We start from the raw sequence: 23,401 nt of genomic DNA, 5'->3' as shown, positions 1-23,401 counted from the left end.
TTTTTTTTTTTTAGTTCCATCTGGTTGTTGTTTAAATTACATTTAGGCCTTTATAAACAACCTTTTTTTGCCTAGTAGCATTTATAAATTAATATTTGAAATGCTGTATATATAATATACATTTTAAAATTTAGCTGTAGCATATGCCAGAATATAGGTCCATAATTATTTTAAAAAGAGCAAGTCACGGTATTGAAGATTAATTTGAAGTATTTTAATAAAAGCTTTTCCTCACAGTATGAGGATATGTGTCTGTTGTATCATACATAATTTCTGATATGTCCATGTAATCTAAACAACTTATTTTGGCTCTAATGATTAGATATGTTAATGTGTTTATGAATCACATAATTTTCTCTTTGTTTTCACTTTCTTCCCTTTCGGACAAAAAGAGAAAACCCCATTACTTAACATGATTGTTTGTTAATGGTTATGAGAATAATCAGATGAGATTCACATAAAAGAAAACATGCACATGAGTTAGTTTCATCTCTTTGTTTTCAATGAAATGGAACTAAAATGTAATTCTGAAACGTCTTAAGTTGTCTTTAATTGAAATAATATATTAGGATCATTACATTAAATTGTTTTCTGTTAGCAAAGAGAAAAGAACCTTCTTGGTTAATTTTATATGACATTTCATTCATCTAGTAAAAAGTATCTTAGATGGAGACTGTATTTTCTACATGCCAAATCTTGATGTACAATATTATATAACATCATATTATAGATTTACTTTGGAATCAAAGTTGTTTTCACATATGAATTCTACCAGTATCTCAGTCTTTTTCCTGCTAAAAAGTTGACTCAGTATTAGATTTATACTGTTTAAAAAATAGAACATCACATAGTTGCTACTTCTTAATATTTCACATATTTTAAGTTATATGCATTGAGGAGAGGGGAAAAATAAATATTGTTAATAAAAGTATAATTGTATCCTCATGTGAAACAAACTCTTTAATTATTTACCTATAGCTTTATTCTCACCATGCTGGCTTTGGGGAATCTACTGATTCACTCAATCTAATACCAATTTTCTAACTAAAATTTAAGATTGTATAAAAATCAGACTGAATTTCTGTGACAGTGCACTGCTATATATAAGCTTGTTGGAGAATAAAGAATTTAATGTGAATTAACAAAACATGTATTACTATTTAGAATCCAAATACTGATGTGAAGTCATACATTTTACCTTTCATTGTATAGACATTGAAAACTGGCCTGACAATGGTTGGGAAGGTGGTGACTCAGCTAACAGGCACGCTGCCTTCAGGTGTGACAGAAGATGATGTTGCCATCCATAGTAATTCAAGGCGGAGTCCTCTGGTCCCAGGCATCATCACAGTAATTGACACTGAGACAGTTGGAGAGGGCCAGGTAAGAACATGTGGTGCATGTAATGTTCATTTTGTGCAGAGGATGGAGTAACTAACAATATCATTTGGGATCAAGATCATACAAAATGTATTTGGAGATGTGTTAATTTGGAATTGTAGAAAATTAAGGTTATCTCAGGTTAGAATTTTGTTTTTTTCAAAAAATGATGAGTAATTATTGTACAACACAGGGAATATAGCCAGTATTTTATAAAAACTATAAATGGTGTAGACCCTTTTAAAAAATGATGAGTAACATGTTAAAACCTATTATTTCAGACATTGTTAATGTATCAAACCTGAAGGTAAAATTGAGGTTCTATAGAATTCTCTTGCTATCTCGTCATCAGGACATTTGTTCCATAAATAAATAATTATATATCTCATTTATACTGTTTAGTACTGTTTCTTTTTTTTAATGACACTTGTTATAACTTAGACTAATTATGACTAATTATGGTGGTAATAAATTACAATAATATTAATAAATTTTATTACAAATTTTATTACAGATACCTCCTTATAAATATGAAAAAATACAAAAAAATCTCAAAGAGTGTATTAGAATATATAAATGGTAATAACTTATTATAAGATCTTATATCTTCACATAAAATAGATTTTTACAGCCTATGTTCAGAAACATTTAGGAGTGATTATAAACATGGAGAAATACGTTATGCTTACGTAAGTCTTGCTAGAAAGAAACCAGTTGGGTTTTGTTTTTCTCCCTCATACATTCATAGACAGTATTTTCTTTTGAATCATAGTCATGAATTTTAAAATACATTTCTGAAAGGAAGGTAATTTTCATGGTTTGTGATCCTTGCTATAAATACACAATGTAAACCTGATTACTAGAATGAGATAGGAGTAGAGCAAGATTTGGAAATAGAAATTATTTTAATTTTATATAGAATTTATATTTAATTCCATTTTCAGAACATAATTATGTGAGCCATTAAAATATTAACCCTAAATATTGCATGTTCTTTTGAGAAAATCTGCTTCCAGTATATGTGGTTCTGCATCTTGATGAAAGATTACATTTGGCTGGTACTCATATACTAATTCCTATAGTAAGATCAAGTGGCATTTCAAAAAAATATGGACTGTGCTGCAATTAAAACACCCCCAAAAATCTTTGAATTTCTGGGTTATTGAATCTGGCTATTATATTTTATTTAAAATCTGAATAATATAATTCTCTGCCTTTCCCATCTTAACTTTGTGGTTAATCAGATATGTTACAGACTTGTATTCCTGTTTAAAACTCATTTTAATGAAGTGCTAGCAAACTTTTCAGTTGACTGTAATGACTTTTTTTTTTAAGTTGTGTTAATTAGCTCAAGTTGATAGACACATACAGATGTTCTCTTTTTAAATTGGAATTAAATATATAAACCCTTAGTGTTTTATGAGTGTTAAAGTAAAAAATATTTTCTTTTGTCCTTCGATTCTTAATTAATTCACCTCCAAGGCCACCCACATTTACTAAGTAGTAACAACCCTCCTCAACACTGTCTAGTTTGGTGAGTAGATTTAAATCTGTTAAGCATCTAGCATTTGTTGACAGACTGATTTGTGGTAATTTAAAAGTTGAAAATGTTATCTCTTATTATTTTTGATGAAATAGAGCTATAACTCATTAATTTATGTAATGAGTAAAAAGAAAAATTTAATTTATACGAAAAGCATAGCATTTGGTCTTGTGTTTTCACATGTGGTTTCTTTGGGTTTTTTTTCCCCCTAGTTCTTTGTTAACTTTTTATAACTTTAAATTGGAATTCTCACATTTGGAATATGGAAGTGAACAGTAGATTGTACAAAAGTTCATTTTTCTGTATAAGTGCATTGTTAACCCTGGAAACAAGTAAAGTTGTTCATTAGGAAATAAGAATCATAAAATGTTAGCTTTTAAAAGTTAAAAAAGTGAAAGTGTTGCTCAACCTGAAAAGTTTTATCTTTTCTATTATTTGTTGGGAGCATAATCTCTTTTCATTCCTACTTATAACATATTCTGCAATTTTGATTGATTTAAAAATTCTATTAAAAGACAGGAAATAAATAATAAGTTGCTATGTGCATTTTTAAGGAATTATAAATATTTTTTAAGCAATAAGATTTCCTCAATATAATACTGTCTTCTTTTATTAATGTGAATCTGTTTTTTGTCAGGAAGACATTTTTGTCTCTAATAAATAGTTCAGTTGAAGTACAAAGCTGTTTTTAGGTTATGCTGGATTGTATTAGAAAGACTGCAGTGGTTAATGTCATGGATTTATCACTTTTAGCCCTTTCCCACTGATCAGTTTGACCTTAGCTGTAGTGTTTCTTCTTGTCCCTATACATATCAGGAACTAAAGCTGACATTATGTGCACTTTTGCTGTTTAAAGCCATTGAGCCTTTAATAAATATATTTTCATGTTTACAGGGATAGTGTATAAAATTTGATTCACCATCTTTCTGATGCTGAATTGATTAGTTTGATTTGATGGTGACAGGATCACTGTATGGTACCTGCATTAAAGGGGAATGTATTTGCTTGACTTTGTCCATTTCTGTCTGTGTTACTTTCATGTTTTATTTAAAAGCATTTCGTGGCTAGGATAAGTTAAGCGATATAATTTGCCTTTATAAATTTATATAATTTTAGTTAAAAAGGCGGCAAAGTCTCTAATCAAAGAAAAATGCTCCAGAATGATAACATAAACTAGAGCTATTTCTTGCCCTGGTTGCAAATAAAAGTGTTATTCATAGTAATTTGATGGTTCCTGTGGTGTTTGTCTATCTTTTTGTTCATATGATAAAGCCTTATCCACCTTGTATCCACCTTGCTTTGCTTTGTTTTAACAAACGCAAGTTGTTGCTACGTATACTTGGGGGTTTAGCCTGTTTAGTTAAGTAGTGAGTAAAAATTAAATGTCTCAGGACAACTGTATTGGGATATCGCTCGTATTGATTTGATATTTTAGGCAAGATGATGATGCAGTGGAGAGAATCTGTACAAAAGTATCTGGTTGTTATATTTGTGAAGTTCATAAAGAGAACATTCAAAGAATCCTATATAGTGGCATGAAGTTTTGGTATTCACCAAGATTAATGAGCCTTTTTGCTGGATGGCTTCTGTATTAGTACCATCAAGTAGAGTACTCAGTGCTAATTGTATTGGAAGGAGAGGTATAGGGTTATAATATATGAAAGGAAAGGGAATCATAAGATTGAGTTAAAATAGAAAAGTGGGCAAAGGACAAAATATTTCAGTGAAAAAATAAAATACTTACAAATGGTGTAAAATCTTTAGACTTGACTTGTTATAAGAGAAAGACAAAACTACCCTAAGATACCACTTGTCACCTATCAGCATGAAAGAAATCAAAAAGCTTGCAGTATACTCTACATTTTTTAATACTCTTTTAAAAGAATATATTTACTTATTATTTATTTGGCTGTGCCTGGCATGCGGGATCTTTTTAGTTGTGGCATGTGGGATCTTTTATTAGTTGCGGCATGCAGGATCTTGTTTTAGTTGTGGCACACGGGATCTTTAGTTGCAGCATGTGGGATCTAGTTCCCTGACCAGGGATCAAACCCAGGCCCCCCTGCATTGGGAGCGTGGAGTCTTAGCCATTGGATCACCGGGGAAGTCCCTGCTCTACATTTTTAACTTTTCATTTTGAAATAATTGTAGACTCACAGTAAGTTGAAGATAGTTTCCCCAAACTGTGACATCTTATATAACTGTCGTAAAATATCAAAACCAGGATATTGACAGTGACGCTTTACTGTTAACTAGACTACAGACCATATTCAGCTCTCACCATTTGTTTTGCTTGCATTCATTTGTGTGTGTATCCAGAATATTGAAAGAACTCCTATAACTGAATAATAAAAAGATAAATAGGCTTATTTTGAAATGAGCAAAGGATTTGAATAGCCATCTTTCCAAATATGATATGCCAGTGGCCAGTAAGCAGAAATGAGAGCCCTGGTACACTGCTGGTGGGAACGTAAAATTGTACAGCCGCTTCGGAAAGGAGTTATTACCATTTGACTCAGCAATTTGTCTCTGAAGAGATTTGCTCTTAGGAGATATATTACCAAAAGAAATGAAAATATATTTTCATGTAAAAACTTGTACATGAATGTTCGTAGCAGCATGATTTGTAATAGCCAAAAAATAGGAGCAGCCCAAATGTACATCAACTGATTGATGGATGGTTAAATAAAATGTGGTATATACATACAGTGTAATATTATTTAGCAGTAAGAAGAAGTGAAGTAGTGATTCATGCTACAAAATGAATGAACCTTGAAAATCTTACGCTTAGTGGAAGAAGCCAGTCGCAAAAGAATACATATTGTATGAATCTATTTATATGAAATGTCCAGAATAGGGAAATCTACATAGAGAGGAAATAGATTGGTTGCCTAGGGCTTGGAGTTTGGAGGGAATCAGGTGGGGAGTGACTGTTAATGGTTATGAAGTTTCTTTTGGGTGATGAAAGTGTTCGAAATTTGATTGTCATAATGGTTGCACAACCCTGTATATATACCATATTTCCTAAAGCAATCTATCAGTTATTTAGCAGACTTAGTTTAACACACTTTCCTGGAGACTGCTCCTATAAGCTTCTTCTCTTTTTCTTGTTTTCCTTACCTAACATTTTTGAAAGTCAAATGGAAGAATGGAAAAGAGAGATGAGAGAAATAATTTATAACCCATGTTTCCCCCCACTTGTGGTAAAATATATATAACATAAAATTTGCCATTCAGCCATTTTTAAGTTTACAATTCAGTGATATTAAGTACATTCACAATGTTGTACAACCATTGCCATTATCCATGTCCAGAACTTTTCATCATCTGTACCCATTAAACAGTAACTCCCCATCCCCCTGTTCTCACACTCCCTGTTGACCACCATTCTAATTTCTGTCTCCAATAGATTGCCCTTCATTAAAAAGACATACAGTATAAACTGTTGAAAAGGATGTGGAGAGATGAAACCTTATACTCTACTGGTGGACATATGAAAGTATCTATACTTTGGAAAACAGTTTTTCCTATTTCTTAAAAAGTTCAGTATATATTTACCATATGACTGAGCAAATCCACTTCTAGGTATCTCCCCAAGAGAAATAAAAACATGTTTCACAAAAAAGATGTGTGTGCAGATACTCATAACAGCGTTATGCATAATAGCAATCAATTGGAAATAATCCAAATTGCCAAGAATTGTTTGGTGAACCCACATGTTGTGGTCCCTCCATACAGTGGAATACACGTAAGCAATACAAAGAAATGAATGATACCTGAAGCAATATGATTGAACAAAAAATTTATATATTTAGAAAGAAATGGAAGATAAATCGCATGATTCTATTTATTTGAAATATTTTGAAAAATTTTAGAAAAGGCAGATGAGATGAAATATACACTAGGGATTGTCTGGGGCTTGTGGTTGGTGTTGTAAAGTCATCATGAAGAAATTTGGGGGGTGTTGGAAGTATTCTAAATCTAGAATGTGGTAATGGTTATACAACTGTATAAATTTACTAAGCATTATCTACTTATATGGGGTGATTTGTATGTATGAATTTTGTGGTCATTGGGGAATGACTCCCAGCTATGATGAAGTGAAGAGATAAGCAAATCTTTTCCCCAGAAAATAAGTACATTACTGGACAGAATTGTCATACTGAGTGAAGTAAGTCAGAGAAGGAGAAACATCGTATGATATAGCTTATATGTGGAAGCTAAAAAAAAATGATACAGATGAACTTATTTACAAAACAGACACAGACTCGCAGACTTAGAGAACGAACTTATGGTTACCACGGGGGAAGTGTCGGGGGGAGGGATAGTTAGGGAGTTTGGGATTGACCTGTACACACTGCTATATTTAATATGGACAACCAACAGGACCTACTGTATAGCACAGGGAGCTCTGTTTAATATTATGTAACAACCTAAATGGGAGAAGAATTTGAAAAATAATAGATACATGTATATGTATAACCAGATCATTTTGCTGTACACCTGAAACTAATACAACATTGTTAATCTGTTATATCCAATAGAAAATAAAAAGTTAAAAAAAAAATAGAGTCTCAGAGGCCTTTGGGGCAACATTAAACATGTCAACATATATGTAATTGGAAGATTGTTTTAGGGAATAATGAGGTTTCTCAGTTGATAATTCCCATGATAATAATAGCACAAAGGAATGGGGAGGAAATGGAGCTACACTGGAGCAAGGAGCTATAATTTATTGCAATTAAGTGTGGAATTAACATGTAATCTTGTTGTCTATACAGCACCTTATATAGCCTGTACAGTAACCACTTAAGAAATTAATCCAAAGAATTAACAGAAGATAAAAATAGTAAACATTAAAAATAATTGTTTAACACAAAGGAAGAGGATCAGAGCAACAACAAACACCTGAGACATAAAAATAAATGGAAAATGGCAGACCTAAATCCAATTATATGTGTAATTTTATTAACTATAAATGGACTCAAGTTAAAAGACAGTGATTGTCAGACCAGCATCACTTTAGATTCAAAGACATAATTGTTTCAAGTAAAAGGATGGAAGAAATGTACCATGCAAACAATAACCATAATAGAATTAGAATGGCTATATTAATATCTGATAAAAGACTTTAAGTCAAGAAATATTGCCAGGGGAAAAGAGGGACGCTTCATAATGATAAGAGAGTCAATGTAATAGCTAGATAAAACAATTAATAATGTGTAAACACCTAACAACATAGTGCAGCAAGCATTAAACAAAATCTGACAGATTGAAAGAAGAAATTCTAGCTAACATTTACAGTTTGAGATTTAAATACTGTGCTTTCAATAATTGATGGAAAAATTATACAGAAAATTTTTAAAGATTCAGAAGACTTGATTAAGACTGTCAACCAACATGACCTAAATCTTCTCCCAAAACCTACAGACGTAAGATTGTTTTCAAGAACATCTGGAACATTTTCCAAGATAGACCATATGATTGGCCATAAAACAAATCTAAAGAATGGAAATCAATAATAGAATGAAATTATGAAATGAAAGTCTCAAGTAAATTAGAAAATATTTTGAATGCAATGAACATAGAAATAGAACATATCAGAAATTATAATTGCAGCTATATTATTGAATAATGGGAAAATTACTTTAAATGGTTATAGTAGAAAAGTGGTCCTAAATTAATAATCTTAGCTCTCCATTAAGAGATTTCAAAAACAGCAAATTATAACCAAAGCAAGACAAATGAAGTAAATAATAGAAATATGACCAGCAGTCAACAAAATAACAAACAGTGAAAGTCCAAAACTGGTTCTTTGAAAAGATTAACAAAGTTGATAAATCTGATGATATAGCAAATGGGATTGTTTTCTTAATTTCCTTTTTAATTTGGTCTTTGTTAGTGTATAGAAATGAAACTGATTGTGAGTGCTAATTTTATATCCTGCAACTTTGTTGAATTTTGTGTGTATGTGTGTGTGTGTGTATGTGTGTGTGTAATCTGTAAAATCTATTACAGAGGTAATTTTCTTTCTTTTCCAATTTGTATGCCTTGTATTTCTTTCTTTTTCTTTTTCCCCCCCTTTTGGTCTGGTTGCTATGGCTAGACCTTATAGTACTATGTTGAATAGTAGTACTGAGAGTTGGCATCCTTGCCTTTTTACTGATCTTAGAGGAAAATCTTTCAGTCTTGCCCATTGTGTGTAATATTAGCTTTGGTCTCTGCATATGTAACTTTTATTGTATTGAGGTAGTTTCCATGTATTCCTAGTTTGTTGAGTGGTTTTATCATGAAAGTGGTTGAATTTTGTCAAATTATTTTTCTGCATTGATTGAGATGATCAATCAATCATCCTTTGTTCTTCAGTTTGTTAATGTGGTATATTATATTAATTGATTTTTGTATGTTAAACCACCCTTACATTCCAAGTGTAAGTCTCCCTTTTCTTGGTGTATGATCCTTTTAATGTGTTGAATTTTGTTTGATCCTGTTTTCTTTTAGATTTTTGCATCATTATTCATCAGGGATATTGATTTGTAGTTTTCTTTTTGTCTTTCTCTTGTTTTGGTCTCAGGACAATGAGGGCCTCATAGATATATCTTATAATCCTTTTTATTTCTGTGACATCAGTTTTAATGGCTCTTGTTTCATTTCTATTTTTATTTTATTTGAATTTTTGAATTTTATTTATTTTTTATACAGCAGGTTCTTATTAGTTATCCATTTTATATATATTAGTGTATATATGTCAATCCCAATCTCCCAATTCATCACACACATGCACACACCCCCACCACTTTCCCCCCTTGGTGTCCATACGTTCTCTACATCTGTGTCTCTATTTCTGTCCTGCAAACCGGTTCATCTGTACCATTTTTTAGGTTCCACATATATGCATTAATATATGATATTTGTTTTTCTCTTTCTGACTTACTTCACTCTGTATGACAGTCTCTAGATCCATCCACGTCTCTACAAATGACCCAATTTCGTTCCTTTGTATGGCTGAGTAATATTCCATTGTGTATATGTACCACATCTTTATCCATTCGTCTGTCGATGGGCATTTAGGTTGCTTCCATGACCTGGCTATTGTAAATAACGCTGCAGTGAACATTGGGGTGCATGTGTCTTTTTTGAATTATGGTTTTCTCTGGGTATATGCCCAGTAGTGGGATTGCTGGGTCATATGGTAATTCTATTTTTAGTTTTTTAAGGAACCTCCATACTGTTCTCCATAGCTGAATCAATTTACATTCCTACCAACAGTTCAGGAGGGTTCCCTCTCCACACTCTCTCCAGCATTTATTGTTTGTAGATTTTTTGATGATGGCCATTCTGAAGGGGAGGGGATGGAAAAAGATATTCCATGCAAATGGAAATCAAAAGAAAGCTGGAGTAGCAATACTCATATCAGGTAAAATAGACTTTAAAATAAAGAATGTTACAAGAGACAAGGAAGGACACTACATAATGATCAAGGGATCAATCCAAGAAGAAGATATAACAATTATAAATATATATGCACCCAACATAGGAGCGCCTCAATACATAAGGCAACCGCTAACAGCTCTAAAAGAGGAAATCTACAGTAACACAATAATAGTGGGGGACTTTAAAACCTCACTTACACCAATGGACAGATCATCCAAACAGAAAATTAATAAGGATACACAAGCTTTAAATGACACAGTAGACCAGATAGACTTAATTGATATTTATAGGACATTCCATCCAAAAAACAGCAGATTACACTTTCTTCTCAAGTGTGCATGGAACATTCTCCAGGATAGATCACTTCTTAGTTCACAAATCAAGCCTCAGTAAATTTAAGAAAATTGAAGTCATATCAAGCATCTTTTCTGACCACAACGCTATGAGATTAGAAATCAGTTACAGGGGAAAAAAATGTAAAAAACGCAAACACATGGAAGCTAAACAATACGTTACTAAATAATCATTTCTAATTTTAGCTATTTGAATTTTCTCTCTTTTTTTGTTAGTCTAATTAAGGGCTGTCAATTTTGTTGATTATTTTTTAAAAAAAGCAAACTCTTAGGGATAAACGAAAACGAGGTGAAAGACTTGTACACTGAAAACTATAATACATTGTTAAAAGAAGTGAAAGAAGATACAAAAAATGGGAAAAACATCTCGTGCTTGTGGATTTGAAGACAATGTTGTTAAAATATCCATAGCACGTAATGTGATATTAAATACAATATCTATGAAAATCTCTATGACATTTTGTGGCAGTAATAGAAAAAACCATCCTAATATTTTTATGGAATCTGAAGGGACCCTGAAAAGCCGAAATAATCTTGGAAAAAGAAAAACAACACAACTCTGCCTCATTTCAAATCATATTGCAAAGCAATGGTAATTAAGATGATGTGCTAGTGGTGTAAAGATAGATATGTAGACCAATGGAACAGAATAGAGAGTGCAGAAATAACACCATGCATATGCATCCAAAAGATTTTTGACAAGGTTGGAAAAAGCTCACAGTGGGGAAACGGCAGTCTCTTCAACAAATGAGGTTTGGAAAACTGGATAGCTACATGCAAAAGAATGAAGTTGGACCCTTACCTTATTCCATATACAAAAATGATTATAGATTATAGACCCAGCCATTAGACTGGAAACTATTAAACTCCTACAAGAAAACATAGGAGAAAATCTTTAGGACATTGGATCAGGCAATGATTTCTTAGATATTAAACCAAAAGCACAGGTAACAAAATAAAAAATAGACAAATGGAGCTACACCAAACTTTAAAACTTCTGTGTCTAAATGGAATAAATCAACCAAGTGAAAAGGCACCCTATGGAGTGGGAGAAGATCATTGTAAATCATATGGCTCATAAGGAATTAATATATAGTATGAATAAGGAGTTTCTACAACTCAACAATAATAATAATAAAAAAAATAACCCGATTAACAAATGGGCATAGGACTTGAATAGAAACTTCTCCAAAGAGGATGTAGGGATGTCCAATAAGCATATGAAAAGATGCTCAACATCACTAATCATTAGCAAATCAAAACCACAGTGAAATACCACCTCCTACCTATCAGGATGACCACTATCAACAGAACAGAATTTAACAGTGTTGACAGAAGATGGGGCGAAGTTGGAACCCTTGTGAACTTTTGGTGGGAATGTAAAATGATGCAGCCATTATGGAAATCAGTATGAAAGTTTCTCAAAATATTAAAAATAGAATTACCATGTGATCCAGTAATCCCACTTCGGCATTTATATGCAGAATAATTCAAATCAGGATCTTGAAGAGATATTTACACACTCCTGTTCTTTGCAGTGTTATTCACGGTACCCGGGAGGTGGAAGCAATCCAAATGTCCATTGCCAGATAAATGGATAAAGAGAAATGTGGTATATACATACAATGTAATAATATTACACAACCTTAGGAAAGAAGGAAATCTTTTTACATGTTACAATGTGGATGAACCTTGAGGACATTGTGCTAAGGGAAATAGCCAGTCACAAAAGTACAAATACTAAATTCGTCCTTTTATTTTGAATATCTAGAGTAGTCAAAATCATGGAAACAAAATTAAAAGGTGGTTACTAAGGGTGGGAGGAGGGAAGAGGAAGAATTAGTGTTCAGTGTGTATAGAATTTAAGTTTTGCAAGATGAAAAAGTTCTAGAAATCTGTTAGATAACAATATGAGTATACTTAACAGAACTGAAGTGAATACTTAAAAATGGTTTAAGTGGTAATGAAAAAAATCTACAGACAGAAAAATGATCAGTCTGCAGCTTAACTGAATTGCAGGTTCTAGCCAGAACAATAAGGCAAGAAGATTAAAGCATTAAGATAGGAAAGGGTGACAAATCAGATGTTTCTATATAATGGATTGTTGTAATGGTTGTAGTACTGTATAAAATCATTGAATTGTAAACATAAAATAAGTGACTTTTATGGAACGTAAATTACACCTCTGTAAAGCTTTTTACTCTAAAAGAAAAATTAACTTTGCCAGTGTAGGACTACTTCCTGGATTACTTCAGATTAAATTCTTTATGTCGATCATGATCCAATATTGGTACAGTAGGTTTTTCCTTTGCAACATGAGATATGTGAAACTTTTTTGTTTCTTGAGTTAATTACTTGCTTTGTAAAACGAATACATGTTATTTTAAAACTTTTTTCCTTAGAGATCATTGAACAGTGTACTCACAATGGGCAAATTGTATGGAATGTAAATTGTATTTCAATATGCTTAGTAAGAAAATTAAGGGGAATAAATTTGAGATACAAAACTGCCTGTTCCAATATACTTTTGCTTGGTAATATTTTCAAAGAAGTGATGTGTCCATCTAAAATCTAGGAGTTAGATTAAAGTACAAAAGACCATAACTTTTGTACTTTAAGTAAAAAATATTTCGATAATTCCTCTAATATATGGCTGTTTGTTTGTATTTAACTTATGTTGTTTTTCACTGTTCTGTTCCAGTCATGGCCAAGAGTTTTTCAGCAGGCCATAACACAATAAGAACTCTTGCTCCTGTTCTTAGATGAAGCTCTGCATAGCTGATTTTATGCTTTTCATTTTTTTCTGAATCTACGTGTCAAGAAATTATTGTCTCTTTCATGTACAGTCAAGTCAACCAACTGTTTTTAGAGGTTATATGATTGATCTGCTGGGGACATGTTACATCTTTTCCTATTTCTGAAGTGACATTCTCACCTTCTTTGCCAAGAATAATCTTCAAATGTAGTGGAAACATGTTATTTGGTCAGGGATGCAGTGATGTATCTGTGTATCTTCAGGCTCAGTAGTTGGTTAACTTCCATTTGCCTTCTTCCTTTTTGTAAAGGTGCTTGTGAGTGAGGATTCTGACAGTGATGGCATCGTGGCCCATTTCCCTGCTCATGAAAAACCAGTGTGCTGTATGGCTTTTAATACAAGCGGTATGTCCTTCCCTCCCCTTCACCCCCCATTTATGTTATGGGTTTTCCAACCAATTTTTTGGAAATGGAAAATATGAAATATATGTGTTAGTGTATGTGAGATAAGTAAATAGTTTTCAGTAAGTGATTATTGAATGAATGAATTTATAATAAAAATTTAGAAACTCCCTAAAGATTAGTTTTACTCTGAGCAAAGTTGTGATTAAGTAGTAGCAGTAGATAAATAATAGTAGATAAACAGTGCTGTTGAACTGCATTAATTTCTGTATTATTAGTAAGGCAAGGACTTCAATATTCGAAACTACATATGTATGTCAATGGCATTTTCTCTGTAACTTCAAGTTTCTTTTTAGCAATACAGTGACAGATGTACTGTCACCCTGATTAAACAGGTCTTCACATTTTAATATAGTGTGTGTGTGTGTTTGTATTTTGCTGAACTGTTTGAATGTAAGTTACATACGTGATGACATTTCACCCATTATGAATTAAGCATGCATTTTCTAAGAGTAAGGCCCTTCTTGTACTTTATAGGCAAATATTATATTATATTCAGAAAAGTAACACATTATGTTATCTAATATCCAAGTCATAATTTAAAATTTCCCAATTGTCTCAAAAATGGGTTCTCTAACTGCTTCAAATCAAGGTCTAATTAAAGTTTACTCCTTACATTTTATGTCTCTTTAGCTCCTTTTAATCCAATTTATTACTTTCACCTTTTTCCCCCTAAATTTCAGTGTCCAGAGCAGTTATCTTATCCAAACTCTGCATTTGTCACATATTTTTTTCATTATAATAATGTTTTCCTTATTCCCTAAAAGGCTTTTAGATACATTCAGACCTAAAGATTTTTTTTTAAACTTCCTAAGAATTGCTGTCTACATCATTTCATCCCAGCAGGAGACACATTATATCAGGCTCTCTTGCAATTTATGATACTATGTTTGATCACAAGAATAAGTTAGTGACCCATCAGACATCTACATTTTGCAAATAGGTTGTCTTGTGGAGATTAGCAAGTGCAGAGTGTTATTTTGGCCTCATTTCTGAAACAACTTTTTACTAAATAGTTTTGTTACATTGAAGGCTATAGAATGGTGGTTTTTCTAATTCTATCATATTTTCTGTATTGATTAACTGCTGTATTTTAAAAAAGATTTTTCTCTCATCAACCATAAATGAACCATAGTTCTCCTGTATGCAAAAAACAGGGCAAAAATGTAATACTTTCTCTTTACCAATTTTCATAGTTAGGAATTGGTTTAATACGTCCAGTGGTGGAATTCCACTTCAGTGGACTTATTTTTAAAATACTTTGATTATGAATAGAAGATAAAATTGCTCTTATGCTTTCAGAGGTGAAACAATCTACGTAAGTTTGCAATCTTTTCCTTGCTTGGTGGGTCTGAAGAGACTGCCATTTTTATCTTATTCTGCAGAATATTAGGTAAAATTGATGGAAAGGCCCATCTTTTCCCCCTTCTTTTCATCTTTTCAGATAAAGAATGATGGTAAGAGGATAATATAAAGTATTTTGAATAATTTTCCTCTGATTATCTTAGGTATTTTCAATAGAGAGGAAGATTTTGTAGTAATTGTTGATCATTAGGATTGATTTAATTAATGAAGACAAAGATTTATTGAAATGATCTGAATGTTGTGGGAATTTAGTTAAATTTGAAGAAACAGTCCGGAAGTTATGTCACTTATAGCACTCTACTTGGAGTAACCAGCCTGACTCATTTTGATGGTCCATCTGTTATGTCAGATCTCCTTTGTATTAATGTATATTTCATATTGCCATAGTTAGGGTGCTGCAGAAGTCTGAAGCTGTATTTTCTCCTGTCTATGAATTTCCATTGTTACCAGAACATCTTATATAACTTAAAGAATGTTTTAGTTACTTCTATCATTGTGTCCCAGTTTTCATAGTTTCAGAATGTCATATAGTTGGAATATTACAGTATGTAGCCATTTCAGATTGGCTTCTTTCACTTACTAATATGCAGGTATTTAAATCTCCTCTGTGTCTTTTCATGCCTTGATTGCTCATTTCTTTTTAGCACTGAATAATATTCTATTGTATGGATGTATCATACATTATTTACCATCTGTATATATTATTTATTGAGCTGTCTGTATCTTTCATCCACTTTTTAATTGGTTTGTTCATTTTTTGATTGTTGAGTTTTAAGAGTTCTTTGTATATTTTGGATAACACTCCTGTATCAAATATGTGTTTTGTACATATTTTCTCCCAGTCTGTGATTTGTCTTCTCATTCTCTTGAAAATTTCTGAAAATCAAAGTATTTAATTTTAATGAAATCCAACTTATCAATTATTTCTTTGATGGATCTTTCCTTTGGTGTGTTATGTAACAGTTCGATACATATAAATTGACATTCTTGTACTGTTGTATTCTTAATTTGGTCTCACACCAAATCTTATAATTTCTTGGAGGGAAGAGAATTTTATGAGAACTATTTTATGAGTTTTAGGATCTCTTACAGTTCTTCTTGAATCTAAAATAGAGCTTCTTAACCTGGGTCTGAGAGGTCCATGGGTAATATTTAGACAGTATGTGAACCTAGAAAGAAAAAAATTCATCTTTATTTTCTTTAACCTGTAGTGAAAATTTCTTTCACTTATGAATATGTACAATAAACCACTGAAATACTTGCTTGCTGGTGAGTTTGTGAGTTATAGAAATAATGGATATTTTCATATCATTTTGATGTTATTTATATAATTCTCTAAATAATGCTTATGGTTCAAAATCATGGTAGAGCCTATATTTTAATATATAAATAAAAACATATTCTACCATATGTCAATTTTTATAACCCTAAGTATTTTACTTTGTCTTTAAAAAAATATTATTCTGAGAAAGAGGTTCCTAGGCTTCACCATGTTGCCGAAAAGGTTCATGGCACTAAAATGTTTATGAGCCCATTCATGCTTGGTGTGATTTCACCTGTTTAAACTAAACACATTGGAAGCTAGACTTCATTCACAGTGCCTGGTTCAGTCCGTACCCATGGAGTCTGCTGGTGGCATAGGGACTTTTTTTAAAAAAGGAAGATAAATCCTTTGGGGAGTAAGGACAGAGTGCTAGGAGGTGAATGTTAACTTGGTCTTCTGCTTTTGGAGAAAGTTCTTAAAAAGGAAGTCAGTTCTAAATTGGAACCAAAAGATGATTAGGAAATAATGATTCAGTGCCTGGTATATAAATTAATATTAGTTGAATGAATGAGGCAAAAAAAATATGGCACATTTGACATAGATTTTGAAGCAGAGGCTATACAGTGGACTCATCAGTTTGTTATGTGGCAGATTTATTTTTCAATGTGTCAACATTTCTGCGAAATTTTATAAAATGCTTTGTATCTCTGTAAAAATTTGAATTAAATGGAGGGTTCATAATTCAGCAAGCACTCACAAAATTGGTTTGCAAAATCTTTTATAGAAGCTGGTAGACACAGATTTAGTGCAGTTGCTTACAATTCATCTTAGTTATTTACTGTTCATCTCTGAGTATTTTTGCCATTCAGAATATGACTTTTATTGTTTGAGTATGAACAAGTATGTACATAAAATATTCAATTCTCAATGATTTGAAAACCTTGATTTAATTTTAGCTATTCAGTAGCTGCACAACGTCTTAGAGAAAGGTATTGCGCTCAGCTATGGCTGCTAACTATTATCCAGCTCCTATCACTAGGTGACATTTTATTTTGCTTGTCTAGTTTCTGTATCACGTTTCTCGTTTTATCCTAACATTCTCGGATTCAGACATACACACAGACATATGAAATATTTGAGGCAAGAGGCTTCTTTGCCGTTTGTAAATGCATGAATACCGTAGTAGTTATTTTTTTTCCTTGTAATTTTTTATGTAATACTTAAAAATATTTTGGAGAGATCAAATGTATTTTCTATCAAAATTTAAGTTCTCTGTGAATTTACTTATAAGATGAGGCACTTTTCTGTTCTCTGGCTAAGTTATTTCTGTTAGCTTCTGAACTTTCATTAATTGCTATTTTGTACAAAGGCATCTAATTTAAAAGGCCCTTGCCATAACACTTGTTTTGTTGTTGTTTAAATAGTACCTTTTCAAAATGTAACTTTGTAAATCCTCTAGTAATACCCCAGTTTTTCCTTACATGTATCCAATATATATTTCAAAATTTATTTATATTCAAGTTTTAACTAACCCTCTAATAATTCTCTATTTGGTTAAAGGCATTTTCATTTGGTATGTAATGTGGCCAATAATAACAATAGTGCTTGTTGAAGTACTCTTAATGGGCATAGGGAAGTTCACTTAAAAAAATAAGTTTAACAAAACATATAAGAAAAGTTGATTGCCTATTTTTGTTTTTAAACCTGATTTTCTCTAACTGGTTTCCCTGTATATATGTGTCACTGTTATACTTTTATTTAGAGAGGCCTATTTTTAACTGCCAGAATTATTACCATGTCCTGTATATCAAAATTCAAGAACAAACCAGGAATGCTGTCCATCTCCTGAGAAATTTTAAAAACAATGTACATGATGGAATAGCACTGCAAAGTGAATTAAGGAGAAAATGTAGGTTGTTTGACTGAGTGGCATGCAGTTCAGCCTTGTATGGGACCTATTCAGAAAAGAAATTAAGGGGTACCATTAAATAGAGCTGTGAAACTTTCAGTTCAGCAGCTGCATTCAGTTTGTTTTTCAATTTCTCCTTCCCATTCTTGTTTATTAGCTATGAGTGAGTCCTGAATTAAAATAAATATTTTAATGGCAACATTTATGATTTGGTTAGAAGAACCGGGGAGACATCATGCTTAGATCTAGGCAGATTCAGTATGGGTGGTATAAGTTTGTTGCTTTCAATTATTTAGATACACGATGAGTATATTTTCTATTGTATTTTCAACCTTTTCTAGGGAACTTCTTTTAAAATTAATAAACTATTTTTTAGAGCAGTTTTAGGTTCACAGCAAAAGTGAATGGAAAGTGCAGAGAGCTCTCGTATTCCACCTTTCTCCCATCCCCCCCACCCCTCAGACCCACACCAAGAACCTCCCACGCTAACAGCATTCCACACCACATTGATCATTTTCTTACAGTTGATGAACCCATGTTGACACATTATTATCATCCAAAGTCCACAGTTTACATTAGGGTTCACTCTTGGTGGTGTAATTTCTATGGGTTTTAACAAATTAATATGAACATGTACTCACCATTATAGTATCATACAAAGTAGTTTCACTGCCCTTAATGTTTTTCATGAAATTTGAGACTTCTCAGTCATTATTTCTGCCTCTTTTCCCCTCTTCTTTCCTTCTTGGACTCCTGTAGATTCACCTCCTCGATAGTATCCCACAGATCTCAGAGGCTCTTAATTTTTCCTCGTTCTTTTTTTGTCAAGCTGGATACTCTCAATTGATTTCTTCTGCTGTTTAAATCTCCTTTTCGAGCCAGCCCCTCTATTGAATTTTTCATTTCAGTTATTGTAAATACTTTTCTACTCCAGATTTCTATTTGTTTCTTTTTATAATGTTATCTCTTTACTGATTTTCCCTACTTGGTGAGACATTCTCATACTTCCCTTTAATCCTCTAGACATGGTTTCTCTGTATCCTTGCTAGCATTTGGTAGTCTCATCATTTTCTATTTTGTATATATATATATACACTAGATATAGGCCCTCTGTAAGATATGTGATATGGAAATCTTTTTTCCCAGTAACAAGTTTTTCCTTTTGTATTTTTAATAGGGTCCTTTGCAGAGCAAAATTCTTTACTTTTTGTGAAATCCATTTTTTCCTATTTATTTATCTATTTATTTATTTATTTATGACTGTGTTGGGTCTTCACTGCTGAGCACGGGCTTTCTCTAGTTGTGGCGAGTGGGGGCTACTCTTCAATGTGGTGTGTGGGCCTCTCATTGCGGTGGCTTCTATTGTTGTGGAGCATGGGCTCTAGGGCACGTGGGCTTCCGTAGTTGTGGCACACGGGCTCAGTAGTTGTGTCTCGCGGGCTCTAGAGCGTAGGCTCAGTAGTTGTGGTGCACGGCTTAGTTGCTCCGCGGCATGTGGGATCTTCCCAGACCAGGGCTTGATCCCGTGTCCTTTGCATTGGCAGGCGGATTCTTAACCATTGAACCATCAGGGAAGCTCAATTTTTAAAATAATTTTTTATTCGTAAATTTGGGATTGTGCTATACATTTGTGAACTTTTATTATTATTATTATTTATTTATTTATTTTTTTTCGGTACGCGGGGCTGTCACTGCTGTGGCCTCTCCCGTTGCAGAGCACAGGCTTCGGACGCGCAGGCTCAGCAGCCATGGCTCACGGGCCCAGCCGCTCCGCAGCATGTGGGATCTTCCCGGACCGGGGCACAAACCCATGTCCCCTGCATCGGCAGGCGGACTCAACCACTGCGCCACCAGGGAAGCCCATTCTTTTTTTTTTTATTTTTAATTTTATTTACCTGGCTGTGTCGGGTCTTAGTTGCAGCACTCAAGATCTTTGTTGCAGCATGTGGGATGAGGGCTTTGTTGTGGTGAGGGCTCTCTCTAATTGTGGTGTGTGGACTCCAGAGTGTGCGTGCTCAGTAGTTGGGGCATGCAGCCTCTCTAGTTGTTGCGCATGGGCTCAGTAGTTGTGGCACATGGGCTTAGTTGCCCTGTGGCATGTGGGATCTTAGTTCCCTCACCAGGGATCAAACCTGTGTCTCCTGCATTGGAAGGCGGATTCTTAACCACTGGACCACCAGGGAAGTCTCTGTGTTTATATTTAAATTTATGATCCCCTTTGTGTTATTTTAGGTTTATGACCAGGTTTAGGTCATGATTTTCCCCTATTCTTTGCTACTTCATAATTTTTTCAAGATACTATCCTTCCTCCATTGAATTGCTTTTTTCTTTTTTCCCTTTTTTTTTTTTTTTTTTTTTGCGGTACGCGGGCCTCTCACTGTTGTGGCCTCTCCTGTTGCGGAGCACAGGCTCTGAATGCGCAGGCTCAGCGGCCATGGCTCACGGGCCCAGCCGCTCCACGGCATGTGGGATCTTCCCAGACCAGGGCACGAACTCGAGTCCTCCACATCGGCAGGCGGACTCTCAACCACTGCGCCACCAGGGAAGCCCATTGAATTGCTTTTGTACTTTCCTCAATAACATACTTCTGTTGGCTATTTCTGCTTTCTCTGATAAAGATTACTTTTTTAAAGCATTTTTTTGATTGAAAGTATCTGTATTTTGCTCATAATTTTGAGGAATATGTCAACTAGATATGATAGTTTAGTTCAGTGGTTATTTTTTCTTTCAGCAACTGTCAGCTCTCTTTCTTTATTCACAGCTTTTGACATTATTAATCTTAATCCTCTTGATTAGTTGGGTACAGAGTTGTACTTTTGTGGGGGTGGTATTCTAATCTGTCGCGTCAGCTCAAATTGAGCCCTTGAAAATTTTTCAAAAGGTTGCTGAGTTCTCCTTATCCTCACGTATCTTGGACCCCTCTTCCTCCTGCTGTTCTGCTCAAGGTGAGGGCAGCTAGTTTTACTTATTGAACTTTCAAATAGTATTTTTTACAACTTTATTATGTTCTTCATTGGTTTGTTATAGAGCAAGAACAATAGCCTCTTTTGATTTTATAAATCCATCCCAAAATCCTGCTCACTGGTCATTTGACATGTAAAATGTTCTCTATGATACTAGGTTTAGACAATAACCTGTGTACATGTATTAGTCATCTCAGGCTGCCAGAATGCAATACCATAGGCTCGGTGGCTTAAACAACAGAAATTTCTTTTCCCACAGTGATTGAGGCAGGAAGTCCAAGATCAAGTTTCCAGCTGATGGTTTCTACTGAGGTGTTTCTTCCTGGCTAAGAAATAGTCACCTTCTCGATGTGTCATCACATGGCCTTTCCTTGGTACAAGGGAGCAGGGAGGGAGAGAGAGAGAGAGAGAGAGAGAGAGAGAGCGATCTCTGTGGTGTCTCTTCTTACCAGGATACTAATACTATCAGATCAGGGCCTCACCCTTATGACCTCATTTAAACTTAGTTACTTCCACAGAGACCACCCCCCCACACCCCCTATTCCACATATAGCCACACTGGGCTTTTAGCATTTCAATATAGGAATTTGGGGGCTGTACAGACATTTAGTCTATAACAGTATGTATGAGAATCGTTCAGTTATTCTTGTTTTTAGTAAGTCTTGTTTGATCACAGCCCAGTTCTAGGTTATTCTGTTCAACTGTGATTGTTGTATCATACTCCATGTTTACTTCCATTTTAAGATATTCACATATTTTATAAGAAATGTTAAATGTTAATGATACTTCCGTCTTTCAGCAACTTCCTTATTATTGAGTGTATTGTCGAAAAGTATTACAGCCTGGTACAAGTTTACTGCTTCAACCTGATCAACATTTTTCTTCCCATATTTGGCCATTCTAGTTATTTTTCAGCTCCTTAAACATGTTACATCATTTTACCTCTGCCTGGAAGCTTCTTTTCCCTGGCTCTTATTTATCTGTTGAACCCCATCTTAAGTATCACTTTGGGAAGACTTACCTGACCCTATGTAAAATACCATGTCACCCCTTCATCCTGCTACTTAATAAGGCAAGCTACTTAATCTGCTTGGATCACTCACAGTACTTCCATTTCCTCATCAGTAGAATGAAGGCTATACTGGCATCTTAAACAATACTTAAAATATACTGAGACATTTATTGAAGTCTCAGTTGTTGTTGTTTTCATTATTATTAACCTCCCTCATCCTAGTTTTTATTTATATCCATCAAGAGTATCCTTTCAACATGTTTTCTGTTAGAGGTAAACTTTTATTTCGTCCCCAGGTATTATTAGCCTGGTAATTTTCACATAGTTGATAGTGAGTAAGTACACATTGAATAATTACATTAATTAATTGTCTTTTTCTATCATAGTAATTATGGGAAAACTCTGGCAGGGCAGAGATAAGGCATTAATTTAATGTAATTAGTCATTTGTTGAATAAAACCAACTTACTTCCAATTTGTGATTTGATCAAGAATTGTCTCCCTCCCTCAATTGTGGGATTATTCCATGATGCCAGTTATATTAAATGCAGATGCATATCACATGTAATTAATATTGAAATTAAATTTAAAATATCTTGCGGAAACTACATCATATTTGTGAGACTTGGTACGCTAGATTGGCATATTATTAATTTTATGGCATTTGACACCAAAGAAGATATGTATTTCTTTATTAGTTAAATTGGAAACTAGAGATGTAAGGAAGAAATTGTCAACTCCTTGCAATCAGCCTGACGTTTCTCAAACAGACCTGTTGTCTTTAATTCGGCAAATAATTGATCTGCCTTCCAGAGGCGTTACTTCTGCCCACTGAGTAGCCTAGAGCTGTGAAGGGCAACACATCTACATTTTATTTTATTTTATTTTATTTTATTTTATTTACTTTATTTTTTCTTTGTGGTACGTGGGCCTCTCACTGTTGCGGCCTCTCCCGTTGCAGAG

General features: G+C 33.6%; 1 protein-coding gene across 8 annotated transcripts in view; it reads left to right on the top strand.

Moving 5' to 3' along the window:
• Window positions 1–23,401, top strand: part of BCAS3 (BCAS3 microtubule associated cell migration factor) — a 578,108-nt gene that overhangs the window by 160,072 nt on the left and 394,635 nt on the right. For all 8 annotated transcript variants that reach the window (XM_029211565.1, XM_029211568.1, XM_029211573.1 and 5 more), the window contains 2 exons: window positions 1,213–1,383; window positions 13,776–13,869. In XM_029211565.1, coding sequence (XP_029067398.1) covers window positions 1,213–1,383; window positions 13,776–13,869 — 265 coding nt within the window. The remainder of the gene's footprint in view (window positions 1–1,212; window positions 1,384–13,775; window positions 13,870–23,401) is intronic.

This window comes from Monodon monoceros, unplaced genomic scaffold, assembly GCF_005190385.1.
Source record: "Monodon monoceros isolate NGI ecotype Baffin Bay Population unplaced genomic scaffold, NGI_Narwhal_1 Super_Scaffold_9, whole genome shotgun sequence".
NCBI lineage: Eukaryota > Metazoa > Chordata > Mammalia > Artiodactyla > Monodontidae > Monodon > Monodon monoceros.
This window is presented reverse-complemented; position numbering and strand designations above follow the sequence as displayed.